We start from the raw sequence: 16,471 nt of genomic DNA on the forward strand, positions 1-16,471 counted from the left end.
AGGTCATCTAGTCCAACCCCCTGCTCAGGCAGGAAACCCTATACCATTTTGGACAAATGGCTGTCCAGTCTCTTCTTAAAAACTTCCAGTGTTGGAGCATTCACCGCTTCTGGAGGCAGGTTGTTCCACTGGTTAATTGTTCTGTCAGGAAGTTTCTCCTTAGTTCTAGGTTGCTTCTCTCTTTGGTTAGTTTCCACCCATTGCTTCTTGTCCTGCCTTCAGGCGCTTTGGAATGAGATGGATAGGATAGGATAGGATAGAACTGGGAATGGAATAGAATGGAATGGAATAATAACTTTATTGTCACTTTAAATGTTCACCAATCAGCATACATTAAAATGAGATTATTCAGCTTTTAAAAACATGAATTAGACGTTCCCTGAAATTGAGCCAGTCCTAAAACAAATCCCGGGTTAGCGCGTGGTGGCCGTGCAAGGGGAAGCCACTAAACGGTGATCTCCTGCAAAGAGGCTCCCCCTTCTCTCTCCCCCCGCCTCCAAATCCAGGACAACCTGCACCAATGAGCCCGGAGGACCCCACGCCAGCACGGTCAAGGGGGAAAAAAAATCCCAGCCCCGAACGTGCACCTTCTAGGAAGCAGCACTCTCTCTCTTTAACCCTTCCTTGGAGGACCAGGGGAGGCTGGCCGGGGAGTTTGCGTTGCTCTCCAGCTCCGAAGAGCTCGGATCCTTGGCTGCGCGCCTGGCTTTGGAGATTGGAGGCTTTGTCGCGTTTGCCGGGGTAAGGCTGGAGTTTGCGCTCCGTTTTCCCTCTTGATGTCACGCGAAGAAGCTTTCCTTCTGCAAAGCCGCTTTTGCAATTGCTTGCAAGGTTGGAGGCATTCGCCCTTGCAGCCTTAGAGCAAAAGGTAGGGGAGGGCGGCGGGGGGGGGGCGAGCGGATGCTTTTCTCCTGGAAAACCCGGGCAGCAAAGGCGGGGGCGGGGATGGTGGTGGAGGTAGGCAAGGAGATAAGATAAGGCAACCCTTATTGACTTTTTTTTTAATAGGAACACACTGGCCAACATTAAAAATGAAATTCTGTTGCCTGCTCTCAATAGAAAGTCTGTCTGTCTGTCTGTCTGTCTGTCTATCTATCTATCTATCTATCTATCTATCTATCTATCTATCTATCTATCTATCTATCTATCTATATCTGTCCGTCTATCTGTCTATGTATCATGTGTATATATGTGTTATATATGGGTATGGGTCTCCTTCATGGATTACTGCCTTGTCCTGGCGAACGGGCTTGCGTAACTCAATGAAGCTATGAGCTATGCAATGTTTCCCAATTGCAATGTATAGCTGTGAAAGTTGGACCATAAGAAAAGCTGAGCACCAAAGAATTGAGGCCTTTGAACTCTGGTGCTGGAGAAGACTCCTATGAGTCCCTTGGACTGCAAGGCGTTCAAATCGGTCAGTCCTAGAAAAGATCAACCCCGACTGCTCTTTAGAAGGCCAGATCCTGAAGTTGAAACTCAAGCACTTTGGCCACCTAATGAGAAGGAGGGACTCACTGGAGAAGAGCCTAATGCTGGGAAAGATTGAGGGCAATAGAAGAATGGGACAACAGAGAATGAGGTGGCTGGATGGAGTCACCTCATGGATGGCGTGAGCTTAAATGGACTCCAGAAGATGGTAGAGGACAGGAAGGCCTGCAGGAACGTTGTTCATGGGGTCATGATGGGTCGGACACGACTTCACAACTAACAATAACAATGGGTATGGGTATGGATATGGGTATGTGTGTGTGTGTGTGTGTAGGTTCTCTGTGTATATGTGTGTGTGTACATAGAACTAGAACTAAGGAGAAACTAAGGAGAAACAGTGAGAACAATTAACCAGTGGAACAACCTGCCTCCAGAAGCGGTGAATGCTCCAACACTGGAAGTTTTTAAGAAGAGACTGGACAGCCATTTGTCCGAAATGGTATAGGGTTTCCTGCCTGAGCAGGGGGTTGGACTAGATGACCTTCAAGGTCCCTTCCAACTTTACTATTATTATTATTATTATATACACTTGGAATACTGCATCCAGTTTTGGTCACCACGATGTAAAAAAGATGTTGAGACTCTAGAAAGAGTACACAGTAGAGCAGGGGTGTTAAACGGCTGGCCCATGGGCCAGTTTCATCATACCGAAGCCATTGCCCACCCCATTGCCGGAATGCAAAAAGAGTCGCGATACATCGCGATACATCACGTGGCGAGTTTGACACCCGTGCAGTAGAGCAACAAAGATGATCAGGGGACTGGAGGCTAAAACGTATAAGGAACGATTGCTGGAATTGGGTATGTCTAGTTTAATTAAAAGGACTACGGGTGACAGGATAGCATTGTGCCAATATCTCCGGGGTTGCCACAAAGAAGAAGGGGTCCACCTATTCTCCAAAGCATCTGAATGCAACAGATGGAAACTAATCAAAGAGAAAAGCAACCTGGAACTAAGGAGAAATTTCCTGACAGTTAGAACTTAGAACAATCAGTGGAACAATTTGCCTCCAGAAGTTGTGAATTCTCCAACAGTGGAAGTTTTTAAGAAGAGATTGGACAACCATTTGTCTGAAATGGTATAGAGTTTCCTACCTCAACGGGGTTGGACTGGAAGACTTCCAAGGTCCCTTCCTAGTCTGTTATTCTATATTCTACTCTACTCTACTTCTATTCTACTCTTGTTGTTGTTAATTGTGAAGTCGTGTCCGACCCATCACGACCCCATGGACAACGTTCTTCCAGGTCTTCCTGTCCTCTACTATCTTCTGGAGTCCATTTAAGTTCACGCCTACTGCTTCAGTGACTCCATCCAGCCACCTCATTCTCTGTCGTCCCCTTCTTCTATTGCCCTCAATCTTTCCCAGCATTAGGCTCTTCTCCAGTGAGTCCTTCCTTCTCATTAGGTGGCCAAAGTACTTGAATTTCAATTTCAGGATCTGGCCTTCTAAAGAGCAGTCGGGGTTGATCTCTTCTAGGACTGACCGGTTGGATCGCCTTGCAGTCCAGGGGACTCGCAGGAGTCTTCTCCAGCACCAGAGTTCAAAGGCCTCAATTCTTTGTCGCTCAGCCTTTCTTATGGTCCAACTTTCACAGCCATTCATTGCAACTGGGAAAACCATGGGCTTGACTATACGCACTTTTGTTGGCAGGGTGATGTCTCTGCTTTTTAGTATGTTATCTAGATTTGCCATAGCTTTCCTCTCCAGGAGCAAGTGTCTTCTAATTTCTTGGCTGCAGTCCCCATCTGAGGTGATCTTGGAGCCCAGGAAAATAAAATTTGTCACTACCTCCATTTCTTCCCCATCTATTTGCCAGGAATTGAGAGGGCCGGATGCCATGATCTTGGTTTTCTTAATGTTGAGTTTCTACTCTACTCGGCCATTAATGCTTTTTTAAATGTTTTGTTTCCTTTTTCCCTTAGCTCGGTTGTTGAAGAGACCTCTGGTTGTGTGTAAAGTTTCCGGTTTTCCAGGAAGAAAAAATCCTCGTCTCCAGAGATAGCATAGGGGAGTTCTTCCTGCCATCCTGCTCCTATCAATGAAAAGTGTTTTGCAGATCGATAAAGTCCTTTCAATTTGACCAGAACAGCATTTAAGCAATGCAAGGAAAGGAGAAGGAAGAGGCCCCCAGTATTGCCTTGAATGAAACTGCTGGGAAATTCATGGAAAAAAGCAATCAATACATCCTGGAAGGGGGAACTACCAATGGGATCCTACGAATTCACTCTTTCAAGGAATTCGGCTACCAAGAGGCTGATGGGCCCCGAGAACTTTGTAGCCGACTCCACCACATTTACCGTCCATGGCTAAAGTTAGAAAAACACACAAAAGCTGAGATGCTGGACCTTCTGGTCCTGGAGCAGTTCCTGGCTGTCCTTCCTCCAGAGATGGCCAGCTGGGTGAGGGAATGTGGAGCAGAGACCTGCTCCCAGGCGGTGGCTCTGGCAGAAGGCTTTCTCCTGAGCCAGGCGCAGGAGAAGAAGCTGCAGGTGAGTCCGTATCATGCCGAAAGATGTAATTATGGGAAATAATGTTACTCAATGTTTAAATGCTTCCCTTCTATAACTAATTGTCTATGGAGATTCTCAGTCATCCAGGCCATGGTTGTCCCAAAGGTGTTTTTTCAAGAGGCAACTGGACTACCTTGTTTTTCTTTGAAGATGTTTTTGCTTCTCATCCAAGAAGCTTCTTCAGCTCTGACTGGATGGAGGGGAATGGAAGGATTTATACTCCTTGCAGAAAGCTGGTCGTTTGCATTCTTTTAGAGAGTCGTTGAGGCCACTTGGGGGTTTACCTGTGTCCTCAGGGTCACCTGACTGATGCAAATGGATGTGGAGCCTTCTTGGAACTGCTGAAAGGACTGTGTTGTAGACTGGAGATAGATGATGTCGTATCCCTCCCCTTCTATTGAGAAAGGGCTGTTCAATTTTGACATAGATAACCTTAAATGAACCAGCAGTGTGCTGCAGCTGCCAAAAAGGCCAATACAGTGCTAGGCTGCATTAACGGAGGGATAGAATCAAGATCACGTGAAGTGTTAATACCACTTTACAATGCCTTGGTAAGGCCACACTTGGAATACTGCATCCAGTTTTGGTCACCACGATGTAAAAAAGATGTTGAGACTCTAGAAAGAGTACAGAGAAGAGCAACAAAGATGATTAGGGGACTGGAGGCGAAAGCATATAAGGAACGGCTGCTGGAATTGGGTATGTCTAGTTTAATGAAGAGAAGGACGAGGGGGGACATGATAGCAGTGTTCCAATATCTCAGGGGCTGCCACAAAGAAGAGGGAGTCAAGCTATTCTCCAAAGTGCCTGAAGGCAGGACAAGAAGCAACGGGTGGAAACTAATCAAGGAGAGAAGCAACCTAGAACCAAGGAGAAACTTCCTGACAGTTAGAACAATTAACCAGTGGAACAACCTGCCTACAGAAGTGGTGAATGCTCCAATAGTGGAAATTTTTAAGAAGAGACTGGACAGCCATTTGTCTGAAATGGTATAGGGTTTCCTGCCTGAGCAGGGGGTTGGACTAGATGACCTCCAAGGTACCTTCCAACTTTATTATTATTGTTGTTGTTGTTGTTGTTGTTGTTGTTATTATTATTATTATTATTATTATTATTATTATTATTATTATTATTATAAATATGCACCCAAGAATACACCAAGCCAGAAGCTTGTCCACCCCAAGGATAAAATACCCGGACACAAACTGAGTAACATGGTATTTTCAGTACAATGCAGTAAGCCATGTGCAGATCTGTACATTGGGGAAGCAAAACAACCACTTCATAAACGCATGCCATGTCATAACACAGGAGTACAAACCCACCAGGACAAGATTCAGCAGTCCATCTGCATTTAAAAGACAAAGGGCACTCTTTCAAAGACAACGAAGTCCTCATTTTGGACAGAGAGGACCACTGGTTTGAAAGAGGGGTCAAAGAGGCCATCTGTGTCAAAAATGAGAAGTCCAGTTGCCTCTTGAAAAAGCACCTTTGGAACTTCTATCTCTAATTGTTGTTAGGAGATTTAATTTCCTCTTTAAATCGTCTGTTGTCTGTTCTTGAATCTTTCTGAGGGCATATGAAGAGTACAGTCCCTATTCTGAAGGGAGAGTGGGGTGCTGGAAGCACTGGGCATTAATGCACTGTTCCCTTTTCTCCCTGACTATTGTTTTATGCTCAGGAGCCTTTCAGGGAGGTGACAATTGAACACTATAATAAATATCCTCCTCAGGAGCTGGTCTTTGGCGGGATCTCCCAGAAGAAACCATTTCTGGACCCATCTTCAGGTAGGTTCTTCTGATGCAACAGACCTGAAGAGTCTGTACTGCCTGAGCTATTCATGAGCTTCGGGTGACACGATAGCCGTGTTCCAATATCTCAGGGGTTGCCCCAGAGAAGAAGGAGTCAAGCTGTTCACCAAAGCGCCTGAAGGCAGAACAAGAAGCAACAGATGGAAACTGATCAAGGAGAGAAGCAACCTGGAATTAAGGAGAAACTTCCTGACCTCTCCTTGATCAGTTTCCATCCATTGTTCCTTGTCTGGCCTACGGGTGCTGACAATTAGAACAATTAACCAGCGGAACAACCTGCCTCCAGAAGTGGTGAATGCTCCAACACTGGAAGTTTTAAGAAGAGATTGGACAACCATTTGTCTGAAATGGTATAAGGTTTCCTCCCTGAGCAGGGGGTTGGACTAGACAACCTCCAAGGTCCCTTCCATCTCTAATTCTATTCTTTTTTATAGAATAGAATAGAATAGAATAGAATAGAATAGAATAGAATAGAATAGAATAATAATAATAATAATAATAATAATAATAATAATAATAATAATAATAATAATAATAATAATAATAATAATAATAATAATAATAATAATAATAATAATAGAAAGACTGTGGCAAAGGTAAGCAAGGGTAGTACCAATAGTAATAGGCTCCTTGGGTGCAATCCCAAAACAACTGGAGCACCACTTGAACACCATTGGCATTGACAAATTCGCCATTAGTCAATTGCAAAAGGTGGCTTTGCTAGGAATTGCTTCCATCCTGCGACGATATCTGTAATACCATCAAACATCCACATCTGCCTATCCCAGGTCCTTGGTAAGGACTCAATAGGTAGACAAAAATGCCAAATCCAGTTTGAACATCTGGCTGGCTGTGTGATGATCAATAATAATAATAATTAATAAAAGTTGGAAGGGATCTTGGAGGTCTTCTAGTCCAACCCCCTGCCCAGGCAGGAAACCCTACACCATTTCAGACAAACGGTTGTTCAGTCTGTTCTTAAAAACTTCCAGTGTTGGAGCATTCACAACTTCTGGAAGCAATTTGTTCCACTGATTAATTGTTCTAACTGATAGCCCTATTATATTGGGACTCCTTGTCTTACAACAGCTAATTTAGTCACCATTTGAAGTTACAGCGTCACTGAAAAAAAAAGTGACTTGTGGCTGTTTTCCACACCGACGACCATTGCAGCATCCTCATGGTCACGTGATCAAAATTTGGATGCTTGGCAACCGACTCATGACGGTTCCTGTGTCCCCAGGGGGTCATGTGATCATCTTTTTTGCGACCCTCTGAGAAGCTAAAATCAATGAGGAAGTCAGATGCATATTACACCCGTGTTGCTAACTTAACAACTGCCGTGATTCACTTTAACAACTGTGGCAAGGAAGGTCGTAAAATGGGGCAAAGCTCACTTAACGAATGTCTCCCTCAGTGACAGAAATTTTGGGCTCAATTGTCATAAATCGAGGACTACCTGAACTTTAGCTCTATATGTAAGAAGGCCATTGTATTCAGCGTTATTGTTGATTTGATTTATAGCCCACCTTTATTATTTTTAGAAAATAAGGCGGTGAACATATTCCACACACCTTCTTCCTATTTTTCCCTACAAGAATCCTACAGACTCTGTGATAGATGTTTTTAAAACATGTAATTACTTTTTTAATCTCTTTCTCAGCAAATGGAACAGCAGTGATGCTAGGTGTGGAAACAGCTCTTCTTTCTGGTGGAAAAGGAACAGTGATTGCACTTCCAACTCAGGTAGGGGGAAGACCTTCTAGTACAGGGGTGTCAAACTCAATTTCATTGAGGGCCGCATCAGCATTGCGGTTGCCCTCGGGGGGGACTGGGTGTGTGTGGCCAGGGTGGGTGCGGCCTACTGGGTGGGCGTGGCCAGCTCTACATCGTTCGCGTCAAGGGTGCCTGTGGGGGCATGGGCAGGACTGGGACAGATCTGAGGGTCTCTGGCAGAAGGGGGTGGGACCGAGGCAGGCGTCAAGGCATGGTCCATTTCTTCATTCCTCACAAAGGGTGACACCTCCCAGCATGCACCCAGGGGGCGGGGCCAACACAGGAGGGGCTGGTTCCTTGCTGTTTCTAGACGGCCTTGTGGAGCTAAGACTGAATGCGTTTCAGCATAGATGGCCACCATAAAATTGTACATTGGCTGCCGGCCGGTCTGGGCCAGGGCCAAGGCAGCGGAGGCCGTTTCCTCACTGTTTCCAGGATGGCTTCGCGGGCCACATGAAACCACTTCACGGGCCGCATCTGGCCCCCGGGCCTTGTGTTTGACATGTCTGTTCTAGTACCAATGTGTGTTGCCCCACTCACGCATATACACGTAACTGTGGATTAGTGAGTGTATTAATATTCCCCAGCAATTCCCTTCACCAAAACCTAGAACTGTCCCATTGAAATCCAGCCACAAGCGGGCCACGATGGAACCACAGGGCAATGGTCTAATAGTTGCTCAAACAAAATAACTCCACCAGGAAAAACTTAAATCTACAGTACACACAACACAGCTCACATGGCAAGAAAAGTTCAGTGTCCCCAAGACACAATTCCAAACACGGTGTCAATCCAGAGTGAAGCAGGAATCAAGATGACCAAACATACAGCTAGAAAATCAACGCATTGTTTCCAGCAACACCTCCATCTGTCTGCTGTGATAAATAGCCAGCTTTCCGGTGCAGCCCATCAAGACGGGTGAGGCCATCTCCTCTCAAGTAGTCTGGCTGACCTTCTCTGCTCTTGCCTTTTCTCTGCCCTGTGTGTTCTCATATCAGGTGTGGAGGCAGTTCTTCCTCCTTTTTGCTGGCCGTTGGCCACTGCAAACTTTCCCCAGCTGAAGCCTCCTCCAAATCTCTTTTGGACAGCCGTTCAGAGCCATCAATCAATTCAGTTGCTGACGTGCCAGGAATGGGCTCAACCTTCCCTGAGCTGACATCTGAGGAGGAATCTGGGGAGTCACCTGAGGGAGACATCACACAATATGATTTCTCCAAAGGGAATCCTATTCCATCTTTTATAGTTCAAATCTCATTTCCGGTGCTGTCTCTTTTATTTTATTAGCTCCCTCTAGCTTGCTTTTCGGATCGTGATAAGCTTCCAGCGCTCTGATGGGAAAAGCCATTAGGTCATCTGCAGAGTTATGGCACTCTTGCTACTACCTGGAGGAGGTCTCCCAACAACTTTGTGTCGGTGTTCAGTGGAGTTTGTTGACTGGTTCACTTGTCATGCACGGTGCTCTGAGCAATTCATTGAAGAAAACTACCATGTTTCCCCGAAAGGAAGGCCTACCCCCAAAATAAGCCCTAGTTTTGGGGTGAGGCGCACACCTAAAAAAATCAAGCTAGGGCAAGGTGTGTTTGTGCAGCTGCCCCACGCGCCCTGCACCCACTTAACTGGCAGCTAGGCCTCTCCTCACCAGCCCGTTTCTTCTGCTACGTCTTCTTCAGCCAGGCCTGCCTTTCTCAGTCACAGGCCTTTCCAGAAGACCTCTGCAGCCAAGAACTGAGCTATGGATTCAATCCATAGCTTGGTTTTGCAGGACCTCTGAATTGAATCCATAGCTCGGTACTTGGCTGCATAGGCCTTCTGGAAAGGCCTGACTGCAAAATGCAGGCCGGAGTGCAGCTGCAGATGAAGTTGCTCCTTTGGACCCAGAAGAAGTGGACCAGCTGGGGAGGGGGGCTGTCAGTGCCGGAGGTGAGTATAAAAGACATTCCCCGAAAATAAGACCTGGTGCCTCTTTTGGAGGCAAAAAATAAATAAGACCCAGTCCTATTTTCGGGGAAACACGGTACTTTCCCGATGGGGAAGAGCCCTAATCTCTGATGCAGCAAGGTCTTGTCCTCGGTTGATTCCTAAGCAATGCAGCCACAAAATGGCTTTGAAGATTCTGCACAATCATTGGGTGGGGATTATGGAGGGGAAGTTGGAAAGATTCTAAGTGTTGTTTAGCAACAGGTCAGACTTGATTTAAAATTAAAGCCTGTAACAGATTCTCCTCTAAAATGAGATGAAAAGGGACTGAGACTAGAAGAAGAGGTTTCGTGTTATTGCTCCCTTGTGGCTTACCTGGGCCCTGACTTTGGTCAAAACCAGGGGTAGGCAACCTTGGCTCTTTTATGACTCATGGACTTCAACTCCCAGAATTCCTGAGCCAGCATGGCTCAGCTTAAAAACCTCTCCCTTTCCCCTCAGCATGGCTGGCTCAGGAATTCTGGGAGTTGAAGTCCACGAGTCATAAGAGAGCCAAGGTTGCCTACCCCTGGTCAAAACAAACTTTCTTCTGGTGATGAGGAAGGAGGAGAGGTTGTGGGTTTAGAGGGAGGAAGGAGAGGAAAGTGGATGAGGGTGGAGGCAAGGCGGGGACTGCCGAGCGTTTCCGAAAATGTAGGGAGGATTATCTGTTTTGCTTGTGTAGGTAGATGCATCATATTATTTGTTGTTTAATTATAAAAATTAATAAAAAAATTATTTAAAAAAAAACTTTCTTCAGAGATCTTCTTTAGTTAAGATCCGTGGCGGCGCACTGGTTAGAATGCAGTATTGCAGGCTGTTTCTGCCGGCGGCCAGCAGTTCAGCAGTTCGAGTCTCACTGGCTCAAGGCTGACTCAGCCTTCCATCCTTCCGAGGTCGGTGAAATGAGGACCCAGATTATTGGGGGCAATATGCTGACTCTGTAAACCACTTAGAGAGGGCTGTAAAGCACTGTGAAGGGTATATAAGTCTAGGTGCTATTGCTAAGTATTGTTCTTGAAGCTATTAATTGGGAATGTTATCTTTCTGTGTTAGGAGCCCATAACCTTTGAAGATGTAGCAGTGCTGTTCTCCGAGGGGGAGTGGGCCATGTTGAATTTTGACCAAAAATCTCTATACAAGGACGTGATGCTGGAAAATGCAAGCAATATGGTCTCCTTAGGTAAGGCATTCTCTTTCCTCTGAGCTCAAATAGTATTGGAACACATTAAAAATGTTGAGACTCTAGAAAGAGTGCAGAGAAGAGCAACAAAGATGATCAGGGGATTGGAGGTTAAAACATAAAGAACAGCTGCTGGAATTGGGTATATCTAGTCTAATGAAGAGAAGGACGAGGGGGGACATGATAGCAGTGTTCCAATATCTCAGGGGCTGCCACAAAGAAGAGGGAGTCAAGCTATTCTCCAAAGCACCTGAAGGCAGGACAAGAAGCAACCGGTGGAAACTAATCAAGGAGAGAAGCAACCTAGAACTAAGGAGAAATTTCCTGACAGTTAGAACAATTAATCAGTGGAACAACCAGTGTTCCACTGGTTAATTGTCCTCACTGTTAGGAAGTTTCTCCTTAATTCCAGGCTGCTTCTTTCTTGATCAGTTTCCAACCATTGTTTCTTGTCTTGTCCTCTGATGCTTTGGAGAATAAATTGACCCCTTCTCTCCTGTGGCAAGAAAAGACTGGACAACTATTCATCTGAAATGGTATAGGGTTTCCTGCCTAAGCAGGGGGTTGGACTAGAAGACCTCCAAGGTCCCTTCCAACTCTGTTATTCTATTCTACTCTACTCTACTCTACTCTACTCTACTCTACTCTACTCTACTCTACTCTACTCTACTCTACTCTACTCTACTCTATTCCTATTCTATTCTATTCTATTCTATTCTATTCTATTCTATTCTATTCTATTCTATTCTATTCTAATTCATCTAATCTTTTTATTACGGGAAATTCCCATCTGATATTTTCCTCACTTGTAGGAAGAACTGAAATCTTCAACCCATTTCTATAGAGATATGCTGCATGTGTACTTTAACCATGAAATTTTCTTTCTTCTTTCATTTTGTTCCCAGCAGGTGGTGGACAACAGACTGAGAGTTATACAAAGCAAGCTGTAGAGCCTTCAAAATCAATGGAAACTGAAATCAGAGGAGAGATATTTGGAAATCTGTGGGGACCAGAAAGGCCCAAGGAAACCCAGTTAAATAGAGACATGGAAAAATCCCTCATCTCTCCGTATGCATGCAGAAAAGATGAAAAAAGGCATAGTTGGAACCTTTCTCTTAATTTACACCAAGACTTTGACCTTAGAGATAAAAGATATAAATGCATGGAGTGTGGGAAAAGCTTCAGCAAGAACAGTAATCTTAATGCCCATAAAAGGATCCACACAGTAGAAAAACCATATAAATGTACGGAATGCGGAAAAAGCTTCCGCAGGAATAATAATCTTACTTCCCATAAAAGGATCCATTCCGGAGAGAAACCATATGAATGCCTGGAGTGCGGGAAGAGCTTCCGTAAAAACAGTCACCTGACATCTCATAAAACAATCCACACCGGGCTGAAGCCGTACAAGTGCACAGATTGTGGAAAGAGCTTCAGTATGAACAGTTACCTTACTTCCCATAAAAGGATCCACACTGGGGAAAAGCCGTACAAATGCACGGAGTGTGGAAAGAGCTTCAATGGCTTGACTTCCTTTACCACTCACAAAAGACTCCACTCGGGCGAAAAACCATATAAATGCACGGAGTGCGGAAAGAGTTGCAACACCAGCAGTGATCTTACTTACCATAGAAGGATCCATTCAGGGGAGAAACCCTATAAATGCCTGGAGTGCGGAAAAACCTTCCGTATTAGCTCATCTCTTACTTGCCACAGAAGGATCCATACCGGGGAGAAACCGTATCAGTGCCCGGAATGTGGAAAGCGCTTCATAATGAGTTCTTCGCTTACGTGCCACAGAAGGACCCACACAGGAGAGAAACCGTACAAATGTTTAGAGTGTGGAAAAAGTTTCAGTCAGAACGGTCACCTTACTTCTCATAAGAGGATTCACATAGCAGAAAAAGTTCAGTAGTGAAAGCTCTTCCGTGACCTCTGTTCCTTTACGCCCAATAAAAAGATCATACGGATGAGATGCCTATGGAGATTCTCAATCATCCAGATCATGGTTGTCCCAAAGACGCTTTTTCACGAGGCAACTGGACTTTCTTGTTTTTCTTTGACGATGTTTCGCTTCTCATCCAAGAAGCTTCTCCAGCTCTGACTGGATGGTGGGGAGTGGAAGGATTTATACTCCTTGCAGACAGCTGATCATTTGCATTCTTGTAGAGAGTCGTTGAGGCCACCTGGAGGTTATCTGTGTCCTCAAACCTCCAAGTGGCCTCAACGACTCTAAAAGAATGCAAATGACCAGCGGTTAGCAAGGAGTATAAATCCTTTCATTCCCCACATCCAGTCAGAGCTGAAGAAGCTTCTTGGATGAGAAGTGAAAAGAAAAGAAAAACAAGAAAGTCCAGTTGCCTCTTGAAAAATCACCTTTTGGACAACCATGACTTGGATGATTGAGAATCTCCATAGACATTGATAATAAAGTTGTTTCATTGCTGATATTAGTTCATTTTGTATTACATTTTATTGTTTTTTTCTGGATTCTGCATAGTTGTAAGTAGATATGAAATAAAAATTGATATTAGTGCCAGGCAATTCAAGTTTTCTGAATTCATTCAAGATGTTAAACCAAGTATCTACATATTACAGTGATTTGTGAAGATTCAGCCACACGCCCCTTGTCCTGGATCAAGCAGGGGGCTTGCTCGATCTTGCTTGATACAGGCAGATTAACTCCACGGAAGGGATTTATGCAAATTACTTTAATTCATCAGGCATCCTCAAGACATTAACTTACAGTTACTTTAGAGATTCTTCTGAAATACAAATCGTAATCTGGACCCATCACATAGGTAAAAAAGAATAGCTTCTTCCATACTAACGAAGCAATTAGATCTCGTGGCTGGACTTCATGGAGACCTTGCTGACTGGCATGTAGTCAGGATATCCTGTAATTAAACAGAAGTCCCTCCCAGTGGCCAGATCGAACACAGATATGATCAGGTAACATAAACTACATTACCCAGAAGTCTATCCCTTAAGGGGAAAGCTCTTAATTCCTAAGATAGCTATATACTCCGACCAGCACACCCCTGCCTTCTTACTGTATATGTCATTCAAGGTTTTCCTCTGTTTAGAGTGGGCTAATTTGCAAGACAATATTCTTGGTATATAAAAATATATATTGTTTTATGTTTAAGCTTCTGCTTTCAGAAAGAAAACCCCAACAAGAGGTCATGACACACGCATATAGGTAGTCCTTGACTTACAACCATTCCTTTAGTGAGTACTCAAAGTTACAACGGCACTGGGGGAAAAATCACTTGCGACCATTTTTCAACTTACGACCGTTGTAGAATCCCCATAGACAGGTGACCAAAATTCAGATGCTTGGCATCTGGTTCATATTTAATGACAGTTGCAGTGTCCTGGGGTCATGTGATCCCCTTTTGCAACTTTCTGACAAGCAAAGCCAATGGGGAGGCTAGATTCACTTAACAACCCGTTACTAACTTAACAAATGAAGTGGTTCACTTAACAACTGTGGCAAGAAAGGTCGTAAAATGGGGCAAAACTCCCTTAAGTGTTTCACTTAGCAACAGAAATTTTGGGCTCGATTGTGGTCATACGTTGAGGGCTAACTACAGATCCAAAGGAAACAAATTGTTGCACTGAGGCAGCAATGCTCAATTAGGCCACATTTTTTATGTTCAATAGTACAAGCGGCAGCTTGAATGCCAGATTGGCATGGAGACTAGCTTAGTCGCTCAACAGCGAGACACCGGGGAAGCGGGCACAGCAGCACCTGCATTTTCTTTGTCACATGAGAGAAGCGCATCTTCTTCGTACCCTGTCCTTACCATTTTCTACAGAGGGACGATAGAGAGCATCCGGTCATATTGCATCACTGTCTGCTTTGGAAGCATCACTGCTTCAGATAGGAAGGTGGTGCAGAGAGTGGTGAGGATGGCAGAAAAGGTTATTGGTAGTTCACTTCCTTCTGTCCAGGACAGGGGTCTTCAAACTTGGCCCTTTCATGACTTGTGGATTTCAACTCCCAGAATTCCTCAGCCAGGCACGCTGGCTGAGGAATTCTGGGAGTTAAAGTCCACAAGTCATAAAAGGGCCATGTTTGAAGACCCCTGGTCTAGTTTAATAAAGAGAAGGATTAGGGGTGACATGAAAGCAGTGTTCCAATATCTCAGGGGCTGCCACAAAGAAGAGGGAATCAAGCTATTCTCCAAAGCACCTGAAGGCAGGACAAGAAGCAACGGATGGAAACTGACCAAGGAGAGAAGCAACCTAAAACTAAGAAATTTCTTGACAGTTAGAACAATTAATCAGTGGAATAACCTGTCTCCAGAAGTTGTGAATGCTCCAATGCTGGAAGTTTTTAACAAGAGATTGGACAACCATTTGTCTGAAATGGTATTGGGTTTCCTGCCTGAGCAGGGGGTTGGACTAGAAAACTTCCAAGGTCCCTTCCAACTCTGCTATTCTATTCTAGTCTATTCTAGTCTATTCTATTCTAGTCTAATAGTAATAATAATAATAATAATAATAATAATAATAATAATAATAATAATAATAATAATAATAATAATAATAATAATAATAAAGTTGCAAGGGACCTTGGAGGTCATCTAGTCCAACCCCCTGCTCAGGCAGGAAACCCTATACCATTTCAGATCAATGGCTGTCCAGTCTCTTCTTAAAAGAGACTGTTCTGTTCTGTTCTATTCTATATTCTATCGTTATTTCTATCTTTATTTCTATTCTATTCTATTCTATTCTATTCTAGTCTAGTCTAGTCCAGTATAATAATAATAATAATAATAATAATAATAATAATAATAATAATAATAATAATAATAATAATAAAAATAAAGTTGCAAGGGACCTAGTCCAACCCCCTGCTCAGGCAGGAAACCCTATATCATTTCAGATCAATGGCTGTCCATTCTCTTCTTAAAAAAGACTGTTCTGTTCTGTTCTATTCTATCGTTATTTCTATTCTATTCTATTCTATTCTATTCTATTCTATTCTATTCTATTCCATTCTCTATGAAACAAAGCAGAAGAGCTATTGACTCCCCTCTCCCCTTCCCATCCCCCATCTCTCCTCTCATCCCAAGCTCCCCTCCTTCAATTTTCTGCCTTTCATTGCAGGCGGGAACCACTAGATGGGGGTCTCATGCAAAGAGGCTCCCAGCTGTCCAATCCAGAACACCTGTACCAAAGACCTTTTCCCTGGAAGTGACCCCACGCCAGGAACGTGGGGGGGGGCAGGAAATGACGTAAGGGGGGCAGGAAGTGACCCCCAGCGTGGTCCTTCTACGAAGCAGCACTCTCTCCCTTTAACCTCTTACTCGAGACCAGTGCGAGGCCGTAGCACATGCGCTACCGGGCCAAACTTATCCTCCCGCTGCGCGCCTGTCTTGGAGATCGGAGAGCCGGGTTTGCAGAGGGAAAAGCCTGGAGTTTGCACTCCCTTTTCTCTCGTGATGCCAGGCGAGTACCATTCTTCCTTTTTTTTAATTTTTTTTTTTGCAAGACCCTCATTTGCAATTGCTTTCAAGTGTTGCAGCTATCTGCCTGAAAATGGAGACGGGGCGAGGAAGGGGGAGAGGCTTTTGTCCTGTAAGACCCCGGCAAGCAATGGGTAGATGTAGGCGAGGGGGACCAGGAAAGAAGGGACAAAGGCAGAGCCTGAAATGGAATGGAATGGAATGTAGAGTAGAGTAGAGTAGAGTAATGATTGCTGATTGGATCTATTGCATTTAAACTTCCCAG

The 16,471-nt window shown here is 44.4% G+C and overlaps 1 protein-coding gene across 1 annotated transcript in view; it reads left to right on the forward strand.

The window, feature by feature from the left end:
• The window catches only part of LOC107290506, a 154,755-nt gene that overhangs the window by 128,548 nt on the left and 9,736 nt on the right, over nt 1–16,471 (forward strand). The window contains 1 exon segment of the mRNA XM_029284759.1: nt 11,875–12,640. Coding sequence (XP_029140592.1) covers nt 11,875–12,640 — 766 coding nt within the window.

Source organism: Protobothrops mucrosquamatus, unplaced genomic scaffold, assembly GCF_001527695.2.
Source record: "Protobothrops mucrosquamatus isolate PMUCROS unplaced genomic scaffold, P.Mucros_1.0 scaffold910, whole genome shotgun sequence".
Classification (NCBI taxonomy): domain Eukaryota; kingdom Metazoa; phylum Chordata; class Lepidosauria; order Squamata; family Viperidae; genus Protobothrops; species Protobothrops mucrosquamatus.